Source organism: Equus caballus, chromosome 17 (assembly GCF_041296265.1).
Source record: "Equus caballus isolate H_3958 breed thoroughbred chromosome 17, TB-T2T, whole genome shotgun sequence".
Lineage (NCBI taxonomy): Eukaryota > Metazoa > Chordata > Mammalia > Perissodactyla > Equidae > Equus > Equus caballus.
Window position 1 is genome coordinate 38,399,586 of NC_091700.1, and position 25,307 is coordinate 38,424,892.

Sequence of the window (25,307 nt, forward strand, 5' to 3'; positions counted from 1 at the left end):
AATCCAAGACAACTAAGATGGAAAAAAAAGAAAACAGAGAAGAGGTAATATTCAAAAACTAATGAAGATAAATTTCACAAAGTTAAAGAAGGAAGTAAAAAATTATCTGTAAAGGATCCATGGAAATGAAGAGAAAATTCTAAAAGCTTCCAAAAAGAGCAAAGAAAATAAGAACAGACTGACACGATCTCTCTCTAGAGCAAACAGAACACATCTTGTTTGAGAGCACACAAGTGACATTTATGAAAACAGACAACATATTTGGACATAAACAAAGCATTAAAAACGTGCACGGGAGCAATATCATATAGATTTTCTCTGACCGTATCGCAACTGCAACAGCTTTTTAAAAGTCAACATAATATCAAAGAAGAAAAAAGTTGAAGGACTGACATGAGCCAATGTCAAAATTCACTATAAAGCTACAGCAATCAAGACAGTGTGGTACTGGTGAAAGAACAGACAAATGGACCAAAGGAGCAGAACAGAGAGCCTAGAAATAGATGCCCGTTAACATACTCCACCGTTCTTTGACAAAGGAGCACAGACCATACAATGGAGCAAAGACAGTCTTATCAACGAATGGTGCTGGAAGAACTGGACATCCACGTGCGAGACAGTGAACGTGCACATGGCCCTTTACACCTTTACAAAACGGAAATCAAAATGCATTATAGACCCACATGTCAAAAGCAAAACTCTAGAATTCCTAGAAGACAGTAACACGGAAGAAAACCGAGATGACCTCTTTAGAAACATGACTTTCTAGATGTGACAGCAAAATCAAGATCATGAAAGGAATAACTGATAAGCTGGATTTCATTAACATTTTAAACTGCTGCTCCACAAGACACAATGTCAAGAGGATAAAATCACAAGCCACAGACTGGGAGAAAATATTTGCAAAAGGCACAGTTGATAAAGGAATAACAAATATACAAATACGCAAAGAAATCTTAAAACTAAACAACAAGAACACACACAACCAGATTAAAAAATGGGGCAAACAACTTAACAGACATCTGGCCAAAGAAGACATAAAAATGGCAACTAAGAGTATGAGACGATGCTCCACATCATATGGCTCCAGGGAAATGCAAATTGAACAACAATGAGATACCACTACACACCTGTTAGAATAGTCAAAATATGGAACACTAACAACAGCAATTGCTGACAAGCATGTGGAGCATTGGAGACACTCATTCAGTATGGGTGGCAAGGCAAAACGGAACAGCCACTCTGGAAGGCAGTTTAGGGGTTTCTTACAAAACCAAGCATAACCCTTAACGTACGATCCAGCTTAAAATACGCTCCTTAGTATTTACCCAAAGGAGTTCAAAACTTACACGCAGATGAAAACCTGCACACAAATGTTGATAGCAGCTTTACTCGTAATCGCCAAAAAGCGGAAGCAACCAAGATGTCCTGCACCAGATGAACGGATAAACAAACCGTGGTACATCTAGTCAACGGCATATTATTCAGCGCTAAAAAGCATCGAGCTATCAAGCTGTGAAAAGAAACCTTACATGCATGTTACTTTGTGAAAGAAGCCAATCTGAAAAGGTTGCATACTGTATGAGGCCAACTATATGACATTCTGGACGTGGCAAAATTGGGGCGACAGGAAGAGATCGGTGGTTGCCAGGAGTTGGCGGGGAGAAGGATGAATAGGCGGAGCACAAAGGATTTTTAGGGCAGTGAAAATACTCCATCGTTATGAAACTCTAATGACGGATTCATGTCATTCTACTTTTATCCAAACCCATAGAATGTATGACACCAAGAGTGAGTCGCAATGTAAACCATAAATCAGATAATATTCTATTATGGCTTTCATTTTCCAATTCTGGTAATCGTATTATGGTTACGGAAGTGAAAATTTTCTGATTTTGATCACTGTGCTGTGGTTAGGTGTCCCTGAAGGTAGAAAAATAAAACTGAAATATTCAGGAGTAAAGGGTATGTGGTCTGCATTTTCTCTCTAATGATTCAGGAATAGAGCCTAAGTGTGTAGGAAGGTGTGTGTCACGTGTGTGTCTATCAAACATCTTCTGCCTCAACTCACATTAAAATCAGGTCTAGATACAGGTATATTGAGAGAGAGAGCTCTTTCTATGTGTATATCTATATCTAAACGTATTTTCTTTCTCTCTCTCTCTTTCTATATATCTATAGATAGATAGATAGATAGATAGATTTATGTCTATATACCTACATATCCATATGATGGGAGTAACAAAGGAAATGTGACAAAATGTTAACAATTGGAAAAGTAAGTAAAGGGTATACTGGAGCTTTTGGAACCATTTGCGAGAAATTTCTGTATGTGTTGGAATATTGTTCAGTCTTAAAAAGAAATGAAATTCGGACACACGCTGCAACATGGATTGACTTTGAGGGCATTGTGCTAAATGAAATAACTAGTCACAAGAAGACAAATTTTGCATGATTCCACTGACATGACATACCTAGAGTAGTCAAACTCACAGAGACAGAAGGTAGAATGGTGGTTGCCAAGAGCTTGGGAAAGGGGCAACGGGGAGAGTAGTTTAATGTGTACAGAGTTTCAGTTTTGCAAGACGAGAAGAGTTCTGCAGGTTGGCTGCACAACAATATGAAGGTACCTAACGCTACAGAATGGCACACTTAAAAATGCTGAAGATGATCAATTTTAGGTTACATGCATTTACCACAATTTAGAAATCTGCATAAGTTTCGAATTCTTACAATGGAAAAAGTGTTTCAAAAATAGCTCTCCTGGTGCTTGTTCTGGTGAAAATGAGATTGGGGAAAAAAGGAGATAGTACAAAAAAGCTGACGTTGCAAAACCAAAAATTTTCTGTCTCAACTCATCCTACTTTCAACCTATTCTCCCAAGGAAACTTGAAAGTGCATTTAGAACAATGCCCCTTATTGAGTCTATGTCTTGATTTGCTCTGTCAACCTCCTGACTAAAGACTCAAAGGGCTATCTTCACTGTGTCTCTCCAAACTCTGTCTGGAGTCGGCTCCCTGTTTTGTGGTCAGCTCTCACTCTTCTCAGCATTCACGTGGGAGAGGGAACATCGAGCTGCACAGACTCTCCAGCCCTTAAAAGCCCATATAGCGGCAGAGACAACATACCCTCTCCTCATCCCAGACATCACCCCTAAAGATGTCCACATACCTGGGAATGCACAGTCTAGGAGTGCATCTCTAGAAAAGCCTACCTCTCTAGAAAGCTACAGTTGGTACGTCTACGGTTCACGATTGGAGTTTGTATTGTTTGCAGAGCCTCAAGCATGACCCCTCATTGCCTTGCCAGTGCTACTAGGATTGAGCCAAAACCATTCAGCAGAGCCTACAATGCCCTTCAAAATCTGGCCCTGCCAGCCCTCATCCTTGTGGAGCACCTCTCTCCCCTCAATCCTGTTCTCCAGTCCTGACCTCCTTTTATTTCCTCCCAAGAGCCATATGCCTTCCAACACTGCTCAATGACGTCAGAAAAAGAAGTGAGAGGTATAAGGACTGGACAGGAAAAATGAAAATTATCGCTGTGTTCAGATGACATGACTAAGTACACGGAAAATTTTTGTTCCATCTAATAAGCACTTAAATGGTATTTATTACGTGCCAGACATCGTCCTAAGTGTTTAACACTTATTTGGTCCTCATAACAAATCATCACGGAGCCTGGAGAGTTGTTCTATGTTAACGTAAACACCAAGAAATGCAACAACCTGTCATTTGAGATTTCCTACATGGGACAGTGATGTGACCCACTTATTTGAACAAGGATTCTGTGAATCTAAGAATATGATAAACATGACTAACATCTAAGAATATGATAAACATGACTTAGCTCAGTGGATCCGAAATTTTAGAAAAGATCTTAGAATCATTGTCCAGAATACTCCGCATTCCCATGGATAATGCCGCGTCTGCATTTCACTCATTCTCTCTCTCTCTCTCTCTGAGTATATACGTCACCTTTTGTTGGTGGTTCCATCACAGACTACTTCTGTCAGTTCATCGGGGTCATTTCTAAAGAATTAAAAGCATATATGATCAGACTCCTAGTGACTTCATAGAGTTACACTCTTGTTTGCAATTAGTTACAAGTAGTCTTCAAGTGGTAAACTGGTTGAACCCTAAAAACTTATGTGGATGTTAGTTATTTGGAAACTAGTATTTTAATCTTCCCTAGAAATAGGGCTTTCTATAGTTGTAACGAAGATCTTCGGCCGGTCAAAAAGCCTAATGAATGAAGATATTGAAATACAATTCTTCACTACTGAACCTTACTCTCACGTGTAATTGCATCGAGGTTGAATTTAGCTCAAAATTCAACTCCAGGTTGTAGGTACACATTTCCCCAGCTCCTCCTAATTTCCTGATCCTCAACACCCTCCACCACATCCTGACCCTTCATGTATCATGTATGTCTTTTCTGTTCCTCATACAGGGTTCAGATGACTGCAGGTCTGAGGCACGGGCTCCCTCCAGTATGACGGTGGCTTGGCATTCGGGACACCAGCTTTAGATGGTGGCAGAGCTCTGGAGGCTGACGAAAGGAGCCGAGGTCTGTTTAGCTCCATTCTCTTCTGCTGAGAGCTCCACTGCTCCCTCTCCACTGCTACCGTCTCCTTGCTCCAAATAGGATTCTCTCCTCTCCTGGCCCACTCTAGCAGAGTCTTACACACAGGCATTCTGAGAGTTTCCTCAAAGCTTTGGCTACTACTTTCTAAGGCTCACAAACAAACCGTGAGTAAGAAGTCTCCCTCTTCTGACTCCTCCTTCCTTTGGCCACCTAGGCCCAACAGGAAAGAAAGTTACCTACAGAAGCTTATAGTCTCTTATGGAAACCTGTTGTTGCCATCGATGCCCCCCATACCTTTCACCACTCAGATCACTCATGTCAACTCACCCCATCTTGTCACTGTTGCCAGACGACATTCGGGAAGAATCCATAACCCTGCCATAGAGTAAAAACCATGTACAAAAAATAGAGTCAGACATTTTGGAAGATAATCAGGTTCTTTTTCCCAACAGAATTGCAGCACACAAAAAGTAAAGTCACGAGGAAACACGACAGAAACAAAAGCATCCGTTTCAGGGTCCAGCACTGGAACCTCTGACACAGTTTCCGGGTTCTGTATGTGCGTGTGTGCGTGTCTGTGTGTCCCTGTGTGTATCCACTGGAAAGAGAATGAAGGGAACAAGGGAGACATAGCATTCATGATTACACCTCCTTCCTTCTTCACCATTTTGTTTCTCCTTCATGCACTCTGGAATCAATTTGGGAAACGTGAGAGGGATCTGAGTGTGTCGGGATGGGGAGGTGCATCCAAGTAAGAGCTAACACAGAGATATAGATAGAAAGAGAATACACAAGAACAATGAACACACAGTGTCAGGGCCTAGTCCCTGGTTGTTATCTGGTAGGAAAGAAACAAGTAGGAAGGTCAACGATGACCAAATGATGATTAAAAGATTTTCTGACCTGCGTGAAGACCATGCGTTTACAATGATTCTTTTTCTTTTTCTTTATCTCTACAGTCCTCTCAGAAAACGTTATCTGGTTATATTATCCAAAATCAAGACTTTTCACCTCAAAACTGGCTTGGGTAATCTTTTCTCTATTTATCTTTTTCTTCATCTACAAAATAAGACACTTGCAAAATGCACTTTGAGTCTGTCACCTTCACAGTATCATGCTAATATTCAGCATTGCACAAATATTATTGATTTTTGGACAGCCTGCACTCTTCACCAAATTCTTTCAAATTTCATTAACTCTGTATCTGGCAACAATATACATTAGTACGTATATCTTAAAGTTCAAATACACTTAAAGGTTCTCATCAAAGTAACACACCCTGATAATTTCCAGAGAAATCATGGGTTCCTATCAAGACGCCAAATGGTACGGCATGTTGCATCCTCCTCCCAAAACTTCAGAAGTCTAAGGAACTATGCATTCCCAGAAATAACAAGAGTGACAACCCTGGGAAATGACAGAGGCCTGAAGGCTGTCTCTTAATTGGTGGGTAGCCTGGGGTTAGGGGCAGTGGGTGGCAGCCTTGAGGGGCTCAGTGTGAGGGAAAATTTTAAGGACCGTTCTTGCCTCTCCCCTGAGTTGCTTGGAAGCGATCACTTTCCTTTCTCAGCAGAAACAAGTAGCAACCACCCAGATGTAGCTAGGATAAAATTAGAGTAGCATTAGGTTAGCTGATGAAAGCAGGGAAGGGCTGAACAATCCTTGATCCTTCACTCCTCCACCTCCTCCGTCTCCCAAGCCCCAGGTGACAACCTCAAATGCCTCCTCAAATGCCGCTTTCCCCAAGAGCTCAAAGGTGACAGATCCTGACCACAGGAGTTGAGTAGTCACAGTGTTTCACGGTTTCTGAGACTGTCTGCGCCTGGGGCCATCACCTGCCCTCATATTAAACTTACTTAGAAAAACACACCTTAGGTCCTAGGTCTCAACAAAGGTGACTATATAATACAGCACCCAAGAGAGGACACTTCTGAGAGTGAAAAGGACACACTATTAATAATTATTCTGAGATAACAGCCACAGACTGAGATGGTCCCAAGCAAAACGTTAGCCCTTCTCTAATACAAGATGCCAGACAGAGTAGCCAACAGCCACAAGGAATGAAAGCTCACAAGTCAAAACAATTACATACCTGAGGAGTACAACGACTGAAAAAGAAATACAACAAAGTGAGCAACATAGACCATTTGAAGTAGAACTACTGGAACATACTGGAACATAAGCATGACAAATACACTTAAAGATACAAGGGAAGATGTTAGTAGCACGAAGTGACAATGAGAAAGCATAAGGAAAACCTCATGAGGAAATAGGTGTAAAAGGACGATTGTTAAAGACTTAAGTCATGGGATAAATAGCAGTGTGGATACATGAGAACAGCAAATTATTTAGACATGGAAAATGACATTGAGAAACTCTCCCAGGAAACAGAATAAAACAATAAAGTGAGAGAATATTTAAAAGAACAGCAGTGTGATATGGTGGGTAAAAAAAGACATCTAACATCTGAAATAAATGAAATCCAAGACAACTAAGATGAAAAAAAAAGAAAACAGAGAAGAGGTAATATTCAAAAACTAATGAAGATAAATTTCACAAAGTTAAAGAAGGAAGTAAAAAATTATCTGTAAAGGATCCATGGAAATGAAGAGAAAATTCTAAAAGCTTCCAAAAAGAGCAAAGAAAATAAGAACAGACTGACACGATCTCTCTCTAGAGCAAACAGAACACATCTTGTTTGAGAGCACACAAGTGACATTTATGAAAACAGACAACATATTTGGACATAAACAAAGCATTAAAAACGTGCACGGGAGCAATATCATATAGATTTTCTCTGACCGTATCGCAACTGCAACAGCTTTTTAAAAGTCAACATAATATCAAAGAAGAAAAAAGTTGAAGGACTGACATGAGCCAATGTCAAAATTCACTATAAAGCTACAGCAATCAAGACAGTGTGGTACTGGTGAAAGAACAGACAAATGGACCAAAGGAGCAGAACAGAGAGCCTAGAAATAGATGCCCGTTAACATACTCCACCGTTCTTTGACAAAGGAGCACAGACCATACAATGGAGCAAAGACAGTCTTATCAACGAATGGTGCTGGAAGAACTGGACATCCACGTGCGAGACAGTGAACGTGCACATGGCCCTTTACACCTTTACAAAACGGAAATCAAAATGCATTATAGACCCACATGTCAAAAGCAAAACTCTAGAATTCCTAGAAGACAGTAACACGGAAGAAAACCGAGATGACCTCTTTAGAAACATGACTTTCTAGATGTGACAGCAAAATCAAGATCATGAAAGGAATAACTGATAAGCTGGATTTCATTAACATTTTAAACTGCTGCTCCACAAGACACAATGTCAAGAGGATAAAATCACAAGCCACAGACTGGGAGAAAATATTTGCAAAAGGCACAGTTGATAAAGGAATAACAAATATACAAATACGCAAAGAAATCTTAAAACTAAACAACAAGAACACACACAACCAGATTAAAAAATGGGGCAAACAACTTAACAGACATCTGGCCAAAGAAGACATAAAAATGGCAACTAAGAGTATGAGACGATGCTCCACATCATATGGCTCCAGGGAAATGCAAATTGAACAACAATGAGATACCACTACACACCTGTTAGAATAGTCAAAATATGGAACACTAACAACAGCAATTGCTGACAAGCATGTGGAGCATTGGAGACACTCATTCAGTATGGGTGGCAAGGCAAAACGGAACAGCCACTCTGGAAGGCAGTTTAGGGGTTTCTTACAAAACCAAGCATAACCCTTAACGTACGATCCAGCTTAACATACGCTCCTTAGTATTTACCCAAAGGAGTTCAAAACTTACACGCAGATGAAAACCTGCACACAAATGTTGATAGCAGCTTTACTCGTAATCGCCAAAAAGCGGAAGCAACCAAGATGTCCTGCACCAGATGAACGGATAAACAAACCGTGGTACATCTAGTCAACGGCATATTATTCAGCGCTAAAAAGCATCGAGCTATCAAGCTGTGAAAAGAAACCTTACATGCATGTTACTTTGTGAAAGAAGCCAATCTGAAAAGGTTGCATACTGTATGAGGCCAACTATATGACATTCTGGACGTGGCAAAATTGGGGCGACAGGAAGAGATCGGTGGTTGCCAGGAGTTGGCGGGGAGAAGGATGAATAGGCGGAGCACAAAGGATTTTTAGGGCAGTGAAAATACTCCATCGTTATGAAACTCTAATGACAGATTCATGTCATTCTACTTTTATCCAAACCCATAGAATGTATGACACCAACAGTGAGTCGCAATGTAAACCATAAATCAGATAATATTCTATTATGGCTTTCATTTTCCAATTCTGGTAATCGTATTATGGTTACGGAAGTGAAAATTTTCTGATTTTGATCACTGTGCTGTGGTTAGGTGTCCCTGAAGGTAGAAAAATAAAACTGAAATATTCAGGAGTAAAGGGTATGTGGTCTGCATTTTCTCTCTAATGATTCAGGAATAGAGCCTAAGTGTGTAGGAAGGTGTGTGTCACGTGTGTGTCTATCAAACATCTTCTGCCTCAACTCACATTAAAATCAGGTCTAGATACAGGTATATTGAGAGAGAGAGCTCTTTCTATGTGTATATCTATATCTAAACGTATTTTCTTTCTCTCTCTCTCTTTCTATATATCTATAGATAGATAGATAGATAGATAGATTTATGTCTATATACCTACATATCCATATGATGGGAGTAACAAAGGAAATGTGACAAAATGTTAACAATTGGAAAAGTAAGTAAAGGGTATACTGGAGCTTTTGGAACCATTTGCGAGAAATTTCTGTATGTGTTGGAATATTGTTCAGTCTTAAAAAGAAATGAAATTCGGACACACGCTGCAACATGGATTGACTTTGAGGGCATTGTGCTAAATGAAATAACTAGTCACAAGAAGACAAATTTTGCATGATTCCACTGACATGACATACCTAGAGTAGTCAAACTCACAGAGACAGAAGGTAGAATGGTGGTTGCCAAGAGCTTGGGAAAGGGGCAACGGGGAGAGTAGTTTAATGTGTACAGAGTTTCAGTTTTGCAAGACGAGAAGAGTTCTGCAGGTTGGCTGCACAACAATATGAAGGTACCTAACGCTACAGAATGGCACACTTAAAAATGCTGAAGATGATCTATTTTAGGTTACATGCATTTACCACAATTTAGAAATCTGCATAAGTTTCGAATTCTTACAATGGAAAAAGTGTTTCAAAAATAGCTCTCCTGGTGCTTGTTCTGGTGAAAATGAGATTGGGGAAAAAAGGAGATAGTACAAAAAAGCTGACGTTGCAAAACCAAAAATTTTCTGTCTCAACTCATCCTACTTTCAACCTATTCTCCCAAGGAAACTTGAAAGTGCATTTAGAACAATGCCCCTTATTGAGTCTATGTCTTGATTTGCTCTGTCAACCTCCTGACTAAAGACTCAAAGGGCTATCTTCACTGTGTCTCTCCAAACTCTGTCTGGAGTCGGCTCCCTGTTTTGTGGTCAGCTCTCACTCTTCTCAGCATTCACGTGGGAGAGGGAACATCGAGCTGCACAGACTCTCCAGCCCTTAAAAGCCCATATAGCGGCAGAGACAACATACCCTCTCCTCATCCCAGACATCACCCCTAAAGATGTCCACATACCTGGGAATGCACAGTCTAGGAGTGCATCTCTAGAAAAGCCTACCTCTCTAGAAAGCTACAGTTGGTACGTCTACGGTTCACGATTGGAGTTTGTATTGTTTGCAGAGCCTCAAGCATGACCCCTCATTGCCTTGCCAGTGCTACTAGGATTGAGCCAAAACCATTCAGCAGAGCCTACAATGCCCTTCAAAATCTGGCCCTGCCAGCCCTCATCCTTGTGGAGCACCTCTCTCCCCTCAATCCTGTTCTCCAGTCCTGACCTCCTTTTATTTCCTCCCAAGAGCCATATGCCTTCCAACACTGCTCAATGACGTCAGAAAAAGAAGTGAGAGGTATAAGGACTGGACAGGAAAAATGAAAATTATCGCTGTGTTCAGATGACATGACTAAGTACACGGAAAATTTTTGTTCCATCTAATAAGCACTTAAATGGTATTTATTACGTGCCAGACATCGTCCTAAGTGTTTAACACTTATTTGGTCCTCATAACAAATCATCACGGAGCCTGGAGAGTTGTTCTATGTTAACGTAAACACCAAGAAATGCAACAACCTGTCATTTGAGATTTCCTACATGGGACAGTGATGTGACCCACTTATTTGAACAAGGATTCTGTGAATCTAAGAATATGATAAACATGACTAACATCTAAGAATATGATAAACATGACTTAGCTCAGTGGATCCGAAATTTTAGAAAAGATCTTAGAATCATTGTCCAGAATACTCCGCATTCCCATGGATAATGCCGCGTCTGCATTTCACTCATTCTCTCTCTCTCTCTCTCTGAGTATATACGTCACCTTTTGTTGGTGGTTCCATCACAGACTACTTCTGTCAGTTCATCGGGGTCATTTCTAAAGAATTAAAAGCATATATGATCAGACTCCTAGTGACTTCATAGAGTTACACTCTTGTTTGCAATTAGTTACAAGTAGTCTTCAAGTGGTAAACTGGTTGAACCCTAAAAACTTATGTGGATGTTAGTTATTTGGAAACTAGTATTTTAATCTTCCCTAGAAATAGGGCTTTCTATAGTTGTAACGAAGATCTTCGGCCGGTCAAAAAGCCTAATGAATGAAGATATTGAAATACAATTCTTCACTACTGAACCTTACTCTCACGTGTAATTGCATCGAGGTTGAATTTAGCTCAAAATTCAACTCCAGGTTGTAGGTACACATTTCCCCAGCTCCTCCTAATTTCCTGATCCTCAACACCCTCCACCACATCCTGACCCTTCATGTATCATGTATGTCTTTTCTGTTCCTCATACAGGGTTCAGATGACTGCAGGTCTGAGGCACGGGCTCCCTCCAGTATGACGGTGGCTTGGCATTCGGGACACCAGCTTTAGATGGTGGCAGAGCTCTGGAGGCTGACGAAAGGAGCCGAGGTCTGTTTAGCTCCATTCTCTTCTGCTGAGAGCTCCACTGCTCCCTCTCCACTGCTACCGTCTCCTTGCTCCAAATAGGATTCTCTCCTCTCCTGGCCCACTCTAGCAGAGTCTTACACACAGGCATTCTGAGAGTTTCCTCAAAGCTTTGGCTACTACTTTCTAAGGCTCACAAACAAACCGTGAGTAAGAAGTCTCCCTCTTCTGACTCCTCCTTCCTTTGGCCACCTAGGCCCAACAGGAAAGAAAGTTACCTACAGAAGCTTATAGTCTCTTATGGAAACCTGTTGTTGCCATCGATGCCCCCCATACCTTTCACCACTCAGATCACTCATGTCAACTCACCCCATCTTGTCACTGTTGCCAGACGACATTCGGGAAGAATCCATAACCCTGCCATAGAGTAAAAACCATGTACAAAAAATAGAGTCAGACATTTTGGAAGATAATCAGGTTCTTTTTCCCAACAGAATTGCAGCACACAAAAAGTAAAGTCACGAGGAAACACGACAGAAACAAAAGCATCCGTTTCAGGGTCCAGCACTGGAACCTCTGACACAGTTTCCGGGTTCTGTATGTGCGTGTGTGCGTGTCTGTGTGTCCCTGTGTGTATCCACTGGAAAGAGAATGAAGGGAACAAGGGAGACATAGCATTCATGATTACACCTCCTTCCTTCTTCACCATTTTGTTTCTCCTTCATGCACTCTGGAATCAATTTGGGAAACGTGAGAGGGATCTGAGTGTGTCGGGATGGGGAGGTGCATCCAAGTAAGAGCTAACACAGAGATATAGATAGAAAGAGAATACACAAGAACAATGAACACACAGTGTCAGGGCCTAGTCCCTGGTTGTTATCTGGTAGGAAAGAAACAAGTAGGAAGGTCAACGATGACCAAATGATGATTAAAAGATTTTCTGACCTGCGTGAAGACCATGCGTTTACAATGATTCTTTTTCTTTTTCTTTTTCTCTACAGTCCTCTCAGAAAACGTTATCTGGTTATATTATCCAAAATCAAGACTTTTCACCTCAAAACTGGCTTGGGTAATCTTTTCTCTATTTATCTTTTTCTTCATCTACAAAATAAGACACTTGCAAAATGCACTTTGAGTCTGTCACCTTCACAGTATCATGCTAATATTCAGCATTGCACAAATATTATTGATTTTTGGACAGCCTGCACTCTTCACCAAATTCTTTCAAATTTCATTAACTCTGTATCTGGCAACAATATACATTAGTACGTATATCTTAAAGTTCAAATACACTTAAAGGTTCTCATCAAAGTAACACACCCTGATAATTTCCAGAGAAATCATGGGTTCCTATCAAGACGCCAAATGGTACGGCATGTTGCATCCTCCTCCCAAAACTTCAGAAGTCTAAGGAACTATGCATTCCCAGAAATAACAAGAGTGACAACCCTGGGAAATGACAGAGGCCTGAAGGCTGTCTCTTAATTGGTGGGTAGCCTGGGGTTAGGGGCAGTGGGTGGCAGCCTTGAGGGGCTCAGTGTGAGGGAAAATTTTAAGGACCGTTCTTGCCTCTCCCCTGAGTTGCTTGGAAGCGATCACTTTCCTTTCTCAGCAGAAACAAGTAGCAACCACCCAGATGTAGCTAGGATAAAATTAGAGTAGCATTAGGTTAGCTGATGAAAGCAGGGAAGGGCTGAACAATCCTTGATCCTTCACTCCTCCACCTCCTCCGTCTCCCAAGCCCCAGGTGACAACCTCAAATGCCTCCTCAAATGCCGCTTTCCCCAAGAGCTCAAAGGTGACAGATCCTGACCACAGGAGTTGAGTGGTCACAGTGTTTCACGGTTTCTGAGACTGTCTGCGCCTGGGGCCATCACCTGCCCTCATATTAAACTTACTTAGAAAAACACACCTTAGGTCCTAGGTCTCAACAAAGGTGACTATATAATACAGCACCCAAGAGAGGACACTTCTGAGAGTGAAAAGGACACACTATTAATAATTATTCTGAGATAACAGCCACAGACTGAGATGGTCCCAAGCAAAACGTTAGCCCTTCTCTAATACAAGATGCCAGACAGAGTAGCCAACAGCCACAAGGAATGAAAGCTCACAAGTCAAAACAATTACATACCTGAGGAGTACAACGACTGAAAAAGAAATACAACAAAGTGAGCAACATAGACCATTTGAAGTAGAACTACTGGAACATACTGGAACATAAGCATGACAAATACACTTAAAGATACAAGGGAAGATGTTAGTAGCACGAAGTGACAATGAGAAAGCATAAGGAAAACCTCATGAGGAAATAGGTGTAAAAGGACGATTGTTAAAGACTTAAGTCATGGGATAAATAGCAGTGTGGATACATGAGAACAGCAAATTATTTAGACATGGAAAATGACATTGAGAAACTCTCCCAGGAAACAGAATAAAACAATAAAGTGAGAGAATATTTAAAAGAACAGCAGTGTGATATGGTGGGTAAAAAAAGACATCTAACATCTGAAATAAATGAAATCCAAGACAACTAAGATGAAAAAAAAAGAAAACAGAGAAGAGGTAATATTCAAAAACTAATGAAGATAAATTTCACAAAGTTAAAGAAGGAAGTAAAAAATTATCTGTAAAGGATCCATGGAAATGAAGAGAAAATTCTAAAAGCTTCCAAAAAGAGCAAAGAAAATAAGAACAGACTGACACGATCTCTCTCTAGAGCAAACAGAACACATCTTGTTTGAGAGCACACAAGTGACATTTATGAAAACAGACAACATATTTGGACATAAACAAAGCATTAAAAACGTGCACGGGAGCAATATCATATAGATTTTCTCTGACCGTATCGCAACTGCAACAGCTTTTTAAAAGTCAACATAATATCAAAGAAGAAAAAAGTTGAAGGACTGACATGAGCCAATGTCAAAATTCACTATAAAGCTACAGCAATCAAGACAGTGTGGTACTGGTGAAAGAACAGACAAATGGACCAAAGGAGCAGAACAGAGAGCCTAGAAATAGATGCCCGTTAACATACTCCACCGTTCTTTGACAAAGGAGCACAGACCATACAATGGAGCAAAGACAGTCTTATCAACGAATGGTGCTGGAAGAACTGGACATCCACGTGCGAGACAGTGAACGTGCACATGGCCCTTTACACCTTTACAAAACGGAAATCAAAATGCATTATAGACCCACATGTCAAAAGCAAAACTCTAGAATTCCTAGAAGACAGTAACACGGAAGAAAACCGAGATGACCTCTTTAGAAACATGACTTTCTAGATGTGACAGCAAAATCAAGATCATGAAAGGAATAACTGATAAGCTGGATTTCATTAACATTTTAAACTGCTGCTCCACAAGACACAATGTCAAGAGGATAAAATCACAAGCCACAGACTGGGAGAAAATATTTGCAAAAGGCACAGTTGATAAAGGAATAACAAATATACAAATACGCAAAGAAATCTTAAAACTAAACAACAAGAACACACACAACCAGATTAAAAAATGGGGCAAACAACTTAACAGACATCTGGCCAAAGAAGACATAAAAATGGCAACTAAGAGTATGAGACGATGCTCCACATCATATGGCTCCAGGGAAATGCAAATTGAACAACAATGAGATACCACTACACACCTGTTAGAATAGTCAAAATATGGAACACTAACAACAGCAATTGCTGACAAGCATGTGGAGCATTGGAGACACTCATTCAGTATGGGTGGCAAGGCAAAACGGAACAGCCACTCTGGAAGGCAGTTTAGGGGTTTCTTACAAAACCAAGCATAACCCTTAACGTACGATCCAGCTTAACATACGCTCCTTAGTATTTACCCAAAGGAGTTCAAAACTTACACGCAGATGAAAACCTGCACACAAATGTTGATAGCAGCTTTACTCGTAATCGCCAAAAAGCGGAAGCAACCAAGATGTCCTGCACCAGATGAACGGATAAACAAACCGTGGTACATCTAGTCAACGGCATATTATTCAGCGCTAAAAAGCATCGAGCTATCAAGCTGTGAAAAGAAACCTTACATGCATGTTACTTTGTGAAAGAAGCCAATCTGAAAAGGTTGCATACTGTATGAGGCCAACTGTATGACATTCTGGACGTGGCAAAATTGGGGCGACAGGAAGAGATCGGTGGTTGCCAGGAGTTGGCGGGGAGAAGGATGAATAGGCGGAGCACAAAGGATTTTTAGGGCAGTGAAAATACTCCATCGTTATGAAACTCTAATGACAGATTCATGTCATTCTACTTTTATCCAAACCCATAGAATGTATGACACCAACAGTGAGTCGCAATGTAAACCATAAATCAGATAATATTCTATTATGGCTTTCATTTTCCAATTCTGGTAATCGTATTATGGTTACGGAAGTGAAAATTTTCTGATTTTGATCACTGTGCTGTGGTTAGGTGTCCCTGAAGGTAGAAAAATAAAACTGAAATATTCAGGAGTAAAGGGTATGTGGTCTGCATTTTCTCTCTAATGATTCAGGAATAGAGCCTAAGTGTGTAGGAAGGTGTGTGTCACGTGTGTGTCTATCAAACATCTTCTGCCTCAACTCACATTAAAATCAGGTCTAGATACAGGTATATTGAGAGAGAGAGCTCTTTCTATGTGTATATCTATATCTAAACGTATTTTCTTTCTCTCTCTCTCTTTCTATATATCTATAGATAGATAGATAGATAGATAGATTTATGTCTATATACCTACATATCCATATGATGGGAGTAACAAAGGAAATGTGACAAAATGTTAACAATTGGAAAAGTAAGTAAAGGGTATACTGGAGCTTTTGGAACCATTTGCGAGAAATTTCTGTATGTGTTGGAATATTGTTCAGTCTTAAAAAGAAATGAAATTCGGACACACGCTGCAACATGGATTGACTTTGAGGGCATTGTGCTAAATGAAATAACTAGTCACAAGAAGACAAATTTTGCATGATTCCACTGACATGACATACCTAGAGTAGTCAAACTCACAGAGACAGAAGGTAGAATGGTGGTTGCCAAGAGCTTGGGAAAGGGGCAACGGGGAGAGTAGTTTAATGTGTACAGAGTTTCAGTTTTGCAAGACGAGAAGAGTTCTGCAGGTTGGCTGCACAACAATATGAAGGTACCTAACGCTACAGAATGGCACACTTAAAAATGCTGAAGATGATCTATTTTAGGTTACATGCATTTACCACAATTTAGAAATCTGCATAAGTTTCGAATTCTTACAATGGAAAAAGTGTTTCAAAAATAGCTCTCCTGGTGCTTGTTCTGGTGAAAATGAGATTGGGGAAAAAAGGAGATAGTACAAAAAAGCTGACGTTGCAAAACCAAAAATTTTCTGTCTCAACTCATCCTACTTTCAACCTATTCTCCCAAGGAAACTTGAAAGTGCATTTAGAACAATGCCCCTTATTGAGTCTATGTCTTGATTTGCTCTGTCAACCTCCTGACTAAAGACTCAAAGGGCTATCTTCACTGTGTCTCTCCAAACTCTGTCTGGAGTCGGCTCCCTGTTTTGTGGTCAGCTCTCACTCTTCTCAGCATTCACGTGGGAGAGGGAACATCGAGCTGCACAGACTCTCCAGCCCTTAAAAGCCCATATAGCGGCAGAGACAACATACCCTCTCCTCATCCCAGACATCACCCCTAAAGATGTCCACATACCTGGGAATGCACAGTCTAGGAGTGCATCTCTAGAAAAGCCTACCTCTCTAGAAAGCTACAGTTGGTACGTCTACGGTTCACGATTGGAGTTTGTATTGTTTGCAGAGCCTCAAGCATGACCCCTCATTGCCTTGCCAGTGCTACTAGGATTGAGCCAAAACCATTCAGCAGAGCCTACAATGCCCTTCAAAATCTGGCCCTGCCAGCCCTCATCCTTGTGGAGCACCTCTCTCCCCTCAATCCTGTTCTCCAGTCCTGACCTCCTTTTATTTCCTCCCAAGAGCCATATGCCTTCCAACACTGCTCAATGACGTCAGAAAAAGAAGTGAGAGGTATAAGGACTGGACAGGAAAAATGAAAATTATCGCTGTGTTCAGATGACATGACTAAGTACACGGAAAATTTTTGTTCCATCTAATAAGCACTTAAATGGTATTTATTACGTGCCAGACATCGTCCTAAGTGTTTAACACTTATTTGGTCCTCATAACAAATCATCACGGAGCCTGGAGAGTTGTTCTATGTTAACGTAAACACCAAGAAATGCAACAACCTGTCATTTGAGATTTCCTACATGGGACAGTGATGTGACCCACTTATTTGAACAAGGATTCTGTGAATCTAAGAATATGATAAACATGACTAACATCTAAGAATATGATAAACATGACTTAGCTCAGTGGATCCGAAATTTTAGAAAAGATCTTAGAATCATTGTCCAGAATACTCCGCATTCCCATGGATAATGCCGCGTCTGCATTTCACTCATTCTCTCTCTCTCTCTCTCTGAGTATATACGTCACCTTTTGTTGGTGGTTCCATCACAGACTACTTCTGTCAGTTCATCGGGGTCATTTCTAAAGAATTAAAAGCATATATGATCAGACTCCTAGTGACTTCATAGAGTTACACTCTTGTTTGCAATTAGTTACAAGTAGTCTTCAAGTGGTAAACTGGTTGAACCCTAAAAACTTATGTGGATGTTAGTTATTTGGAAACTAGTATTTTAATCTTCCCTAGAAATAGGGCTTTCTATAGTTGTAACGAAGATCTTCGGCCGGTCAAAAAGCCTAATGAATGAAGATATTGAAATACAATTCTTCACTACTGAACCTTACTCTCACGTGTAATTGCATCGAGGTTGAATTTAGCTCAAAATTCAACTCCAGGTTGTAGGTACACATTTCCCCAGCTCCTCCTAATTTCCTGATCCTCAACACCCTCCACCACATCCTGACCCTTCATGTATCATGTATGTCTTTTCTGTTCCTCATACAGGGTTCAGATGACTGCAGGTCTGAGGCACGGGCTCCCTCCAGTATGACGGTGGCTTGGCATTCGGGACACCAGCTTTAGATGGTGGCAGAGCTCTGGAGGCTGACGAAAGGAGCCGAGGTCTGTTTAGCTCCATTCTCTTCTGCTGAGAGCTCCACTGCTCCCTCTCCACTGCTACCGTCTCCTTGCTCCAAATAGGATTCTCTCCTCTCCTGGCCCACTCTAGCAGAGTCTTACACACAGGCATTCTGAGAGTTTCCTCAAAGCTTTGGCTACTACTTTCTAAGGCTCACAAACAAACCGTGAGTAAGAAGTCTCCCTCTTCTGACTCCTCCTTCCTTTGGCCACCTAGGCCCAACAGGAAAGAAAGTTACCTACAGAAGCTTATAGTCTCTTATGGAAACCTGTTGTTGCCATCGATGCCCCCCATACCTTTCACCACTCAGATCACTCATGTCAACTCACCCCATCTTGTCACTGTTGCCAGACGACATTCGGGAAGAATCCATAACCCTGCCATAGAGTAAAAACCATGTACAAAAAATAGAGTCAGACATTTTGGAAGATAATCAGGTTCTTTTTCCCAACAGAATTGCAGCACACAAAAAGTAAAGTCACGAGGAAACACGACAGAAACAAAAGCATCCGTTTCAGGGTCCAGCACTGGAACCTCTGACACAGTTTCCGGGTTCTGTATGTGCGTGTGTGCGTGTCTGTGTGTCCCTGTGTGTATCCACTGGAAAGAGAATGAAGGGAACAAGGGAGACATAGCATTCATGATTACACCTCCTTCCTTCTTCACCATTTTGTTTCTCCTTCATGCACTCTGGAATCAATTTGGGAAACGTGAGAGGGATCTGAGTGTGTCGGGATGGGGAGGTGCATCCAAGTAAGAGCTAACACAGAGATATAGATAGAAAGAGAATACACAAGAACAATGAACACACAGTGTCAGGGCCTAGTCCCTGGTTGTTATCTGGTAGGAAAGAAACAAGTAGGAAGGTCAACGATGACCAAATGATGATTAAAAGATTTTCTGACCTGCGTGAAGACCATGCGTTTACAATGATTCTTTTTCTTTTTCTTTTTCTCTACAGTCCTCTCAGAAAACGTTATCTGGTTATATTATCCAAAATCAAGACTTTTCACCTCAAAACTGGCTTGGGTAATCTTTTCTCTATTTATCTTTTTCTTCATCTACAAAATAAGACACTTGCAAAATGCACTTTGAGTCTGTCACCTTCACAGTATCATGCTAATATTCAGCATTGCACAAATATTATTGATTTTTGGACAGCCTGCACTCTTCACCAAATTCTTTCAAATTTCATTAACTCTGTATCTGGCAACAATATACATTAGTACGTATATCTTAAAGTTCAAATACACTTAAAGGTTCTCATCAAAGTAACACACCCTGATAATTTCCAGAGAAATCATGGGTTCCTATCAAGACACCAAATGGTACGGCATGTTGCATCCTCCTCCCAAAACTTCAGAAGTCTAAGGAACTATGCATTCCCAGAAATAACAAGAGTGACAACCCTGGGAAATGACAGAGGCCTGAAGGCTGTCTCTTAATTGGTGGGTAGCCTGGGGTTAGGGGCAGTGGGTGGCAGCCTTGAGGGGCTCAGTGTGAGGGAAAATTTTAAGGACCGTTCTTGCCTCTCCCCTGAGTTGCTTGGAAGCGATCACTTTCCTTTCTCAGCAGAAACAAGTAGCAACCACCCAGATGTAGCTAGGATAAAATTAGAGTAGCATTAGGTTAGCTGATGAAAGCAGGGAAGGGCTGAACAATCCTTGATCCTTCACTCCTCCACCTCCTCCGTCTCCCAAGCCCCAGGTGACAACCTCAAATGCCTCCTCAAATGCCGCTTTCCCCAAGAGCTCAAAGGTGACAGATCCTGACCACAGGAGTTGAGTGGTCACAGTGTTTCACGGTTTCTGAGACTGTCTGCGCCTGGGGCCATCACCTGCCCTCATATTAAACTTACTTAGAAAAACACACCTTAGGTCCTAGGTCTCAACAAAGGTGACTATATAATACAGCACCCAAGAGAGGACACTTCTGAGAGTGAAAAGGACACACTATTAATAATTATTCTGAGATAACAGCCACAGACTGAGATGGTCCCAAGCAAAACGTTAGCCCTTCTCTAATACAAGATGCCAGACAGAGTAGCCAACAGCCACAAGGAATGAAAGCTCACAAGTCAAAACAATTACATACCTGAGGAGTACAACGACTGAAAAAGAAATACAACAAAGTGAGCAACATAGACCATTTGAAGTAGAACTACTGGAACATACTGGAACATAAGCATGACAAATACACTTAAAGATACAAGGGAAGATGTTAGTAGCACGAAGTGACAATGAGAAAGCATAAGGAAAACCTCATGAGGAAATAGGTGTAAAAGGACGATTGTTAAAGACTTAAGTCATGGGATAAATAGCAGTGTGGATACATGAGAACAGCAAATTATTTAGACATGGAAAATGACATTGAGAAACTCTCCCAGGAAACAGAATAAAACAATAAAGTGAGAGAATATTTAAAAGAACAGCAGTGTGATATGGTGGGTAAAAAAAGACATCTAACATCTGAAATAAATGAAATCCAAGACAACTAAGATGAAAAAAAAAGAAAACAGAGAAGAGGTAATATTCAAAAACTAATGAAGATAAATTTCACAAAGTTAAAGAAGGAAGTAAAAAATTATCTGTAAAGGATCCATGGAAATGAAGAGAAAATTCTAAAAGCTTCCAAAAAGAGCAAAGAAAATAAGAACAGACTGACACGATCTCTCTCTAGAGCAAACAGAACACATCTTGTTTGAGAGCACACAAGTGACATTTATGAAAACAGACAACATATTTGGACATAAACAAAGCATTAAAAACGTGCACGGGAGCAATATCATATAGATTTTCTCTGACCGTATCGCAACTGCAACAGCTTTTTAAAAGTCAACATAATATCAAAGAAGAAAAAAGTTGAAGGACTGACATGAGCCAATGTCAAAATTCACTATAAAGCTACAGCAATCAAGACAGTGTGGTACTGGTGAAAGAACAGACAAATGGACCAAAGGAGCAGAACAGAGAGCCTAGAAATAGATGCCCGTTAACATACTCCACCGTTCTTTGACAAAGGAGCACAGACCATACAATGGAGCAAAGACAGTCTTATCAACGAATGGTGCTGGAAGAACTGGACATCCACGTGCGAGACAGTGAACGTGCACATGGCCCTTTACACCTTTACAAAACGGAAATCAAAATGCATTATAGACCCACATGTCAAAAGCAAAACTCTAGAATTCCTAGAAGACAGTAACACGGAAGAAAACCGAGATGACCTCTTTAGAAACATGACTTTCTAGATGTGACAGCAAAATCAAGATCATGAAAGGAATAACTGATAAGCTGGATTTCATTAACATTTTAAACTGCTGCTCCACAAGACACAATGTCAAGAGGATAAAATCACAAGCCACAGACTGGGAGAAAATATTTGCAAAAGGCACAGTTGATAAAGGAATAACAAATATACAAATACGCAAAGAAATCTTAAAACTAAACAACAAGAACACACACAACCAGATTAAAAAATGGGGCAAACAACTTAACAGACATCTGGCCAAAGAAGACATAAAAATGGCAACTAAGAGTATGAGACGATGCTCCACATCATATGGCTCCAGGGAAATGCAAATTGAACAACAATGAGATACCACTACACACCTGTTAGAATAGTCAAAATATGGAACACTAACAACAGCAATTGCTGACAAGCATGTGGAGCATTGGAGACACTCATTCAGTATGGGTGGCAAGGCAAAACGGAACAGCCACTCTGGAAGGCAGTTTAGGGGTTTCTTACAAAACCAAGCATAACCCTTAACGTACGATCCAGCTTAACATACGCTCCTTAGTATTTACCCAAAGGAGTTCAAAACTTACACGCAGATGAAAACCTGCACACAAATGTTGATAGCAGCTTTACTCGTAATCGCCAAAAAGCGGAAGCAACCAAGATGTCCTGCACCAGATGAACGGATAAACAAACCGTGGTACATCTAGTCAACGGCATATTATTCAGCGCTAAAAAGCATCGAGCTATCAAGCTGTGAAAAGAAACCTTACATGCATGTTACTTTGTGAAAGAAGCCAATCTGAAAAGGTTGCATACTGTATGAGGCCAACTATATGACATTCTGGACGTGGCAAAATTGGGGCGACAGGAAGAGATCGGTGGTTGCCAGGAGTTGGCGGGGAGAAGGATGAATAGGCGGAGCACAAAGGATTTTTAGGGCAGTGAAAATACTCCATCGTTATGAAACTCTAATGACAGATTCATGTCATTCTACTTTTATCCAAACCCATAGAATGTATGACACCAAGAGTGAGTCGCAATGTAAACCATAAATCAGATAATATTCTATTATGGCTTTCATTTTCCAATTCTGGTAATCGTATTATGGTTACGGAAGTGAAAATTTTCTGATTTTGATCACTGTGCTGTGGTTAGGTGTCCCTGAAGGTAGAAAAATAAAACTGAAATATTCAGGAGTAAAGGGTATGTGGTCTGCATTTTCTCTCTAATGATTCAGGAATAGAGCCTAAGTGTGTAGGAAGGTGTGTGTCACGTGTGTGTCTATCAAACATCTTCTGCCTCAACTCACATTAAAATCAGGTCTAGATACAGGTATATTGAGAGAGAGAGCTCTTTCTATGTGTATATCTATATCTAAACGTATTTTCTTTCTCTCTCTCTCTTTCTATATATCTATAGATAGATAGATAGATAGATAGATTTATGTCTATATACCTACATATCCATATGATGGGAGTAACAAAGGAAATGTGACAAAATGTTAACAATTGGAAAAGTAAGTAAAGGGTATACTGGAGCTTTTGGAACCATTTGCGAGAAATTTCTGTATGTGTTGGAATATTGTTCAGTCTTAAAAAGAAATGAAATTCGGACACACGCTGCAACATGGATTGACTTTGAGGGCATTGTGCTAAATGAAATAACTAGTCACAAGAAGACAAATTTTGCATGATTCCACTGACATGACATACCTAGAGTAGTCAAACTCACAGAGACAGAAGGTAGAATGGTGGTTGCCAAGAGCTTGGGAAAGGGGCAACGGGGAGAGTAGTTTAATGTGTACAGAGTTTCAGTTTTGCAAGACGAGAAGAGTTCTGCAGGTTGGCTGCACAACAATATGAAGGTACCTAACGCTACAGAATGGCACACTTAAAAATGCTGAAGATGATCTATTTTAGGTTACATGCATTTACCACAATTTAGAAATCTGCATAAGTTTCGAATTCTTACAATGGAAAAAGTGTTTCAAAAATAGCTCTCCTGGTGCTTGTTCTGGTGAAAATGAGATTGGGGAAAAAAGGAGATAGTACAAAAAAGCTGACGTTGCAAAACCAAAAATTTTCTGTCTCAACTCATCCTACTTTCAACCTATTCTCCCAAGGAAACTTGAAAGTGCATTTAGAACAATGCCCCTTATTGAGTCTATGTCTTGATTTGCTCTGTCAACCTCCTGACTAAAGACTCAAAGGGCTATCTTCACTGTGTCTCTCCAAACTCTGTCTGGAGTCGGCTCCCTGTTTTGTGGTCAGCTCTCACTCTTCTCAGCATTCACGTGGGAGAGGGAACATCGAGCTGCACAGACTCTCCAGCCCTTAAAAGCCCATATAGCGGCAGAGACAACATACCCTCTCCTCATCCCAGACATCACCCCTAAAGATGTCCACATACCTGGGAATGCACAGTCTAGGAGTGCATCTCTAGAAAAGCCTACCTCTCTAGAAAGCTACAGTTGGTACGTCTACGGTTCACGATTGGAGTTTGTATTGTTTGCAGAGCCTCAAGCATGACCCCTCATTGCCTTGCCAGTGCTACTAGGATTGAGCCAAAACCATTCAGCAGAGCCTACAATGCCCTTCAAAATCTGGCCCTGCCAGCCCTCATCCTTGTGGAGCACCTCTCTCCCCTCAATCCTGTTCTCCAGTCCTGACCTCCTTTTATTTCCTCCCAAGAGCCATATGCCTTCCAACACTGCTCAATGACGTCAGAAAAAGAAGTGAGAGGTATAAGGACTGGACAGGAAAAATGAAAATTATCGCTGTGTTCAGATGACATGACTAAGTACACGGAAAATTTTTGTTCCATCTAATAAGCACTTAAATGGTATTTATTACGTGCCAGACATCGTCCTAAGTGTTTAACACTTATTTGGTCCTCATAACAAATCATCACGGAGCCTGGAGAGTTGTTCTATGTTAACGTAAACACCAAGAAATGCAACAACCTGTCATTTGAGATTTCCTACATGGGACAGTGATGTGACCCACTTATTTGAACAAGGATTCTGTGAATCTAAGAATATGATAAACATGACTAACATCTAAGAATATGATAAACATGACTTAGCTCAGTGGATCCGAAATTTTAGAAAAGATCTTAGAATCATTGTCCAGAATACTCCGCATTCCCATGGATAATGCCGCGTCTGCATTTCACTCATTCTCTCTCTCTCTCTCTCTGAGTATATACGTCACCTTTTGTTGGTGGTTCCATCACAGACTACTTCTGTCAGTTCATCGGGGTCATTTCTAAAGAATTAAAAGCATATATGATCAGACTCCTAGTGACTTCATAGAGTTACACTCTTGTTTGCAATTAGTTACAAGTAGTCTTCAAGT

At 40.7% G+C, this 25,307-nt stretch overlaps 2 protein-coding genes across 2 annotated transcripts in view; one reads left to right on the forward strand and one right to left on the reverse strand.

Moving 5' to 3' along the window:
• The window catches only part of LOC138918380 (mitochondrial ornithine transporter 1-like), a 132,316-nt gene that overhangs the window by 105,525 nt on the left and 1,484 nt on the right, over positions 1 to 25,307 (forward strand). The gene's annotated exons all lie outside the window — the stretch shown is intronic.
• Positions 1 to 25,307, reverse strand: part of LOC138918367 (uncharacterized) — a 201,741-nt gene that overhangs the window by 95,501 nt on the left and 80,933 nt on the right. Inside the window, exons 27-33 of the mRNA XM_070239620.1 lie at positions 25,164 to 25,217; positions 19,038 to 19,085; positions 18,101 to 18,154; positions 11,975 to 12,022; positions 11,038 to 11,091; positions 4,912 to 4,959; positions 3,975 to 4,028 (exon numbers count right to left, since the gene is read on the reverse strand). Coding sequence (XP_070095721.1) covers positions 3,975 to 4,028; positions 4,912 to 4,959; positions 11,038 to 11,091; positions 11,975 to 12,022; positions 18,101 to 18,154; positions 19,038 to 19,085; positions 25,164 to 25,217 — 360 coding nt within the window. The remainder of the gene's footprint in view (positions 1 to 3,974; positions 4,029 to 4,911; positions 4,960 to 11,037; positions 11,092 to 11,974; positions 12,023 to 18,100; positions 18,155 to 19,037; positions 19,086 to 25,163; positions 25,218 to 25,307) is intronic.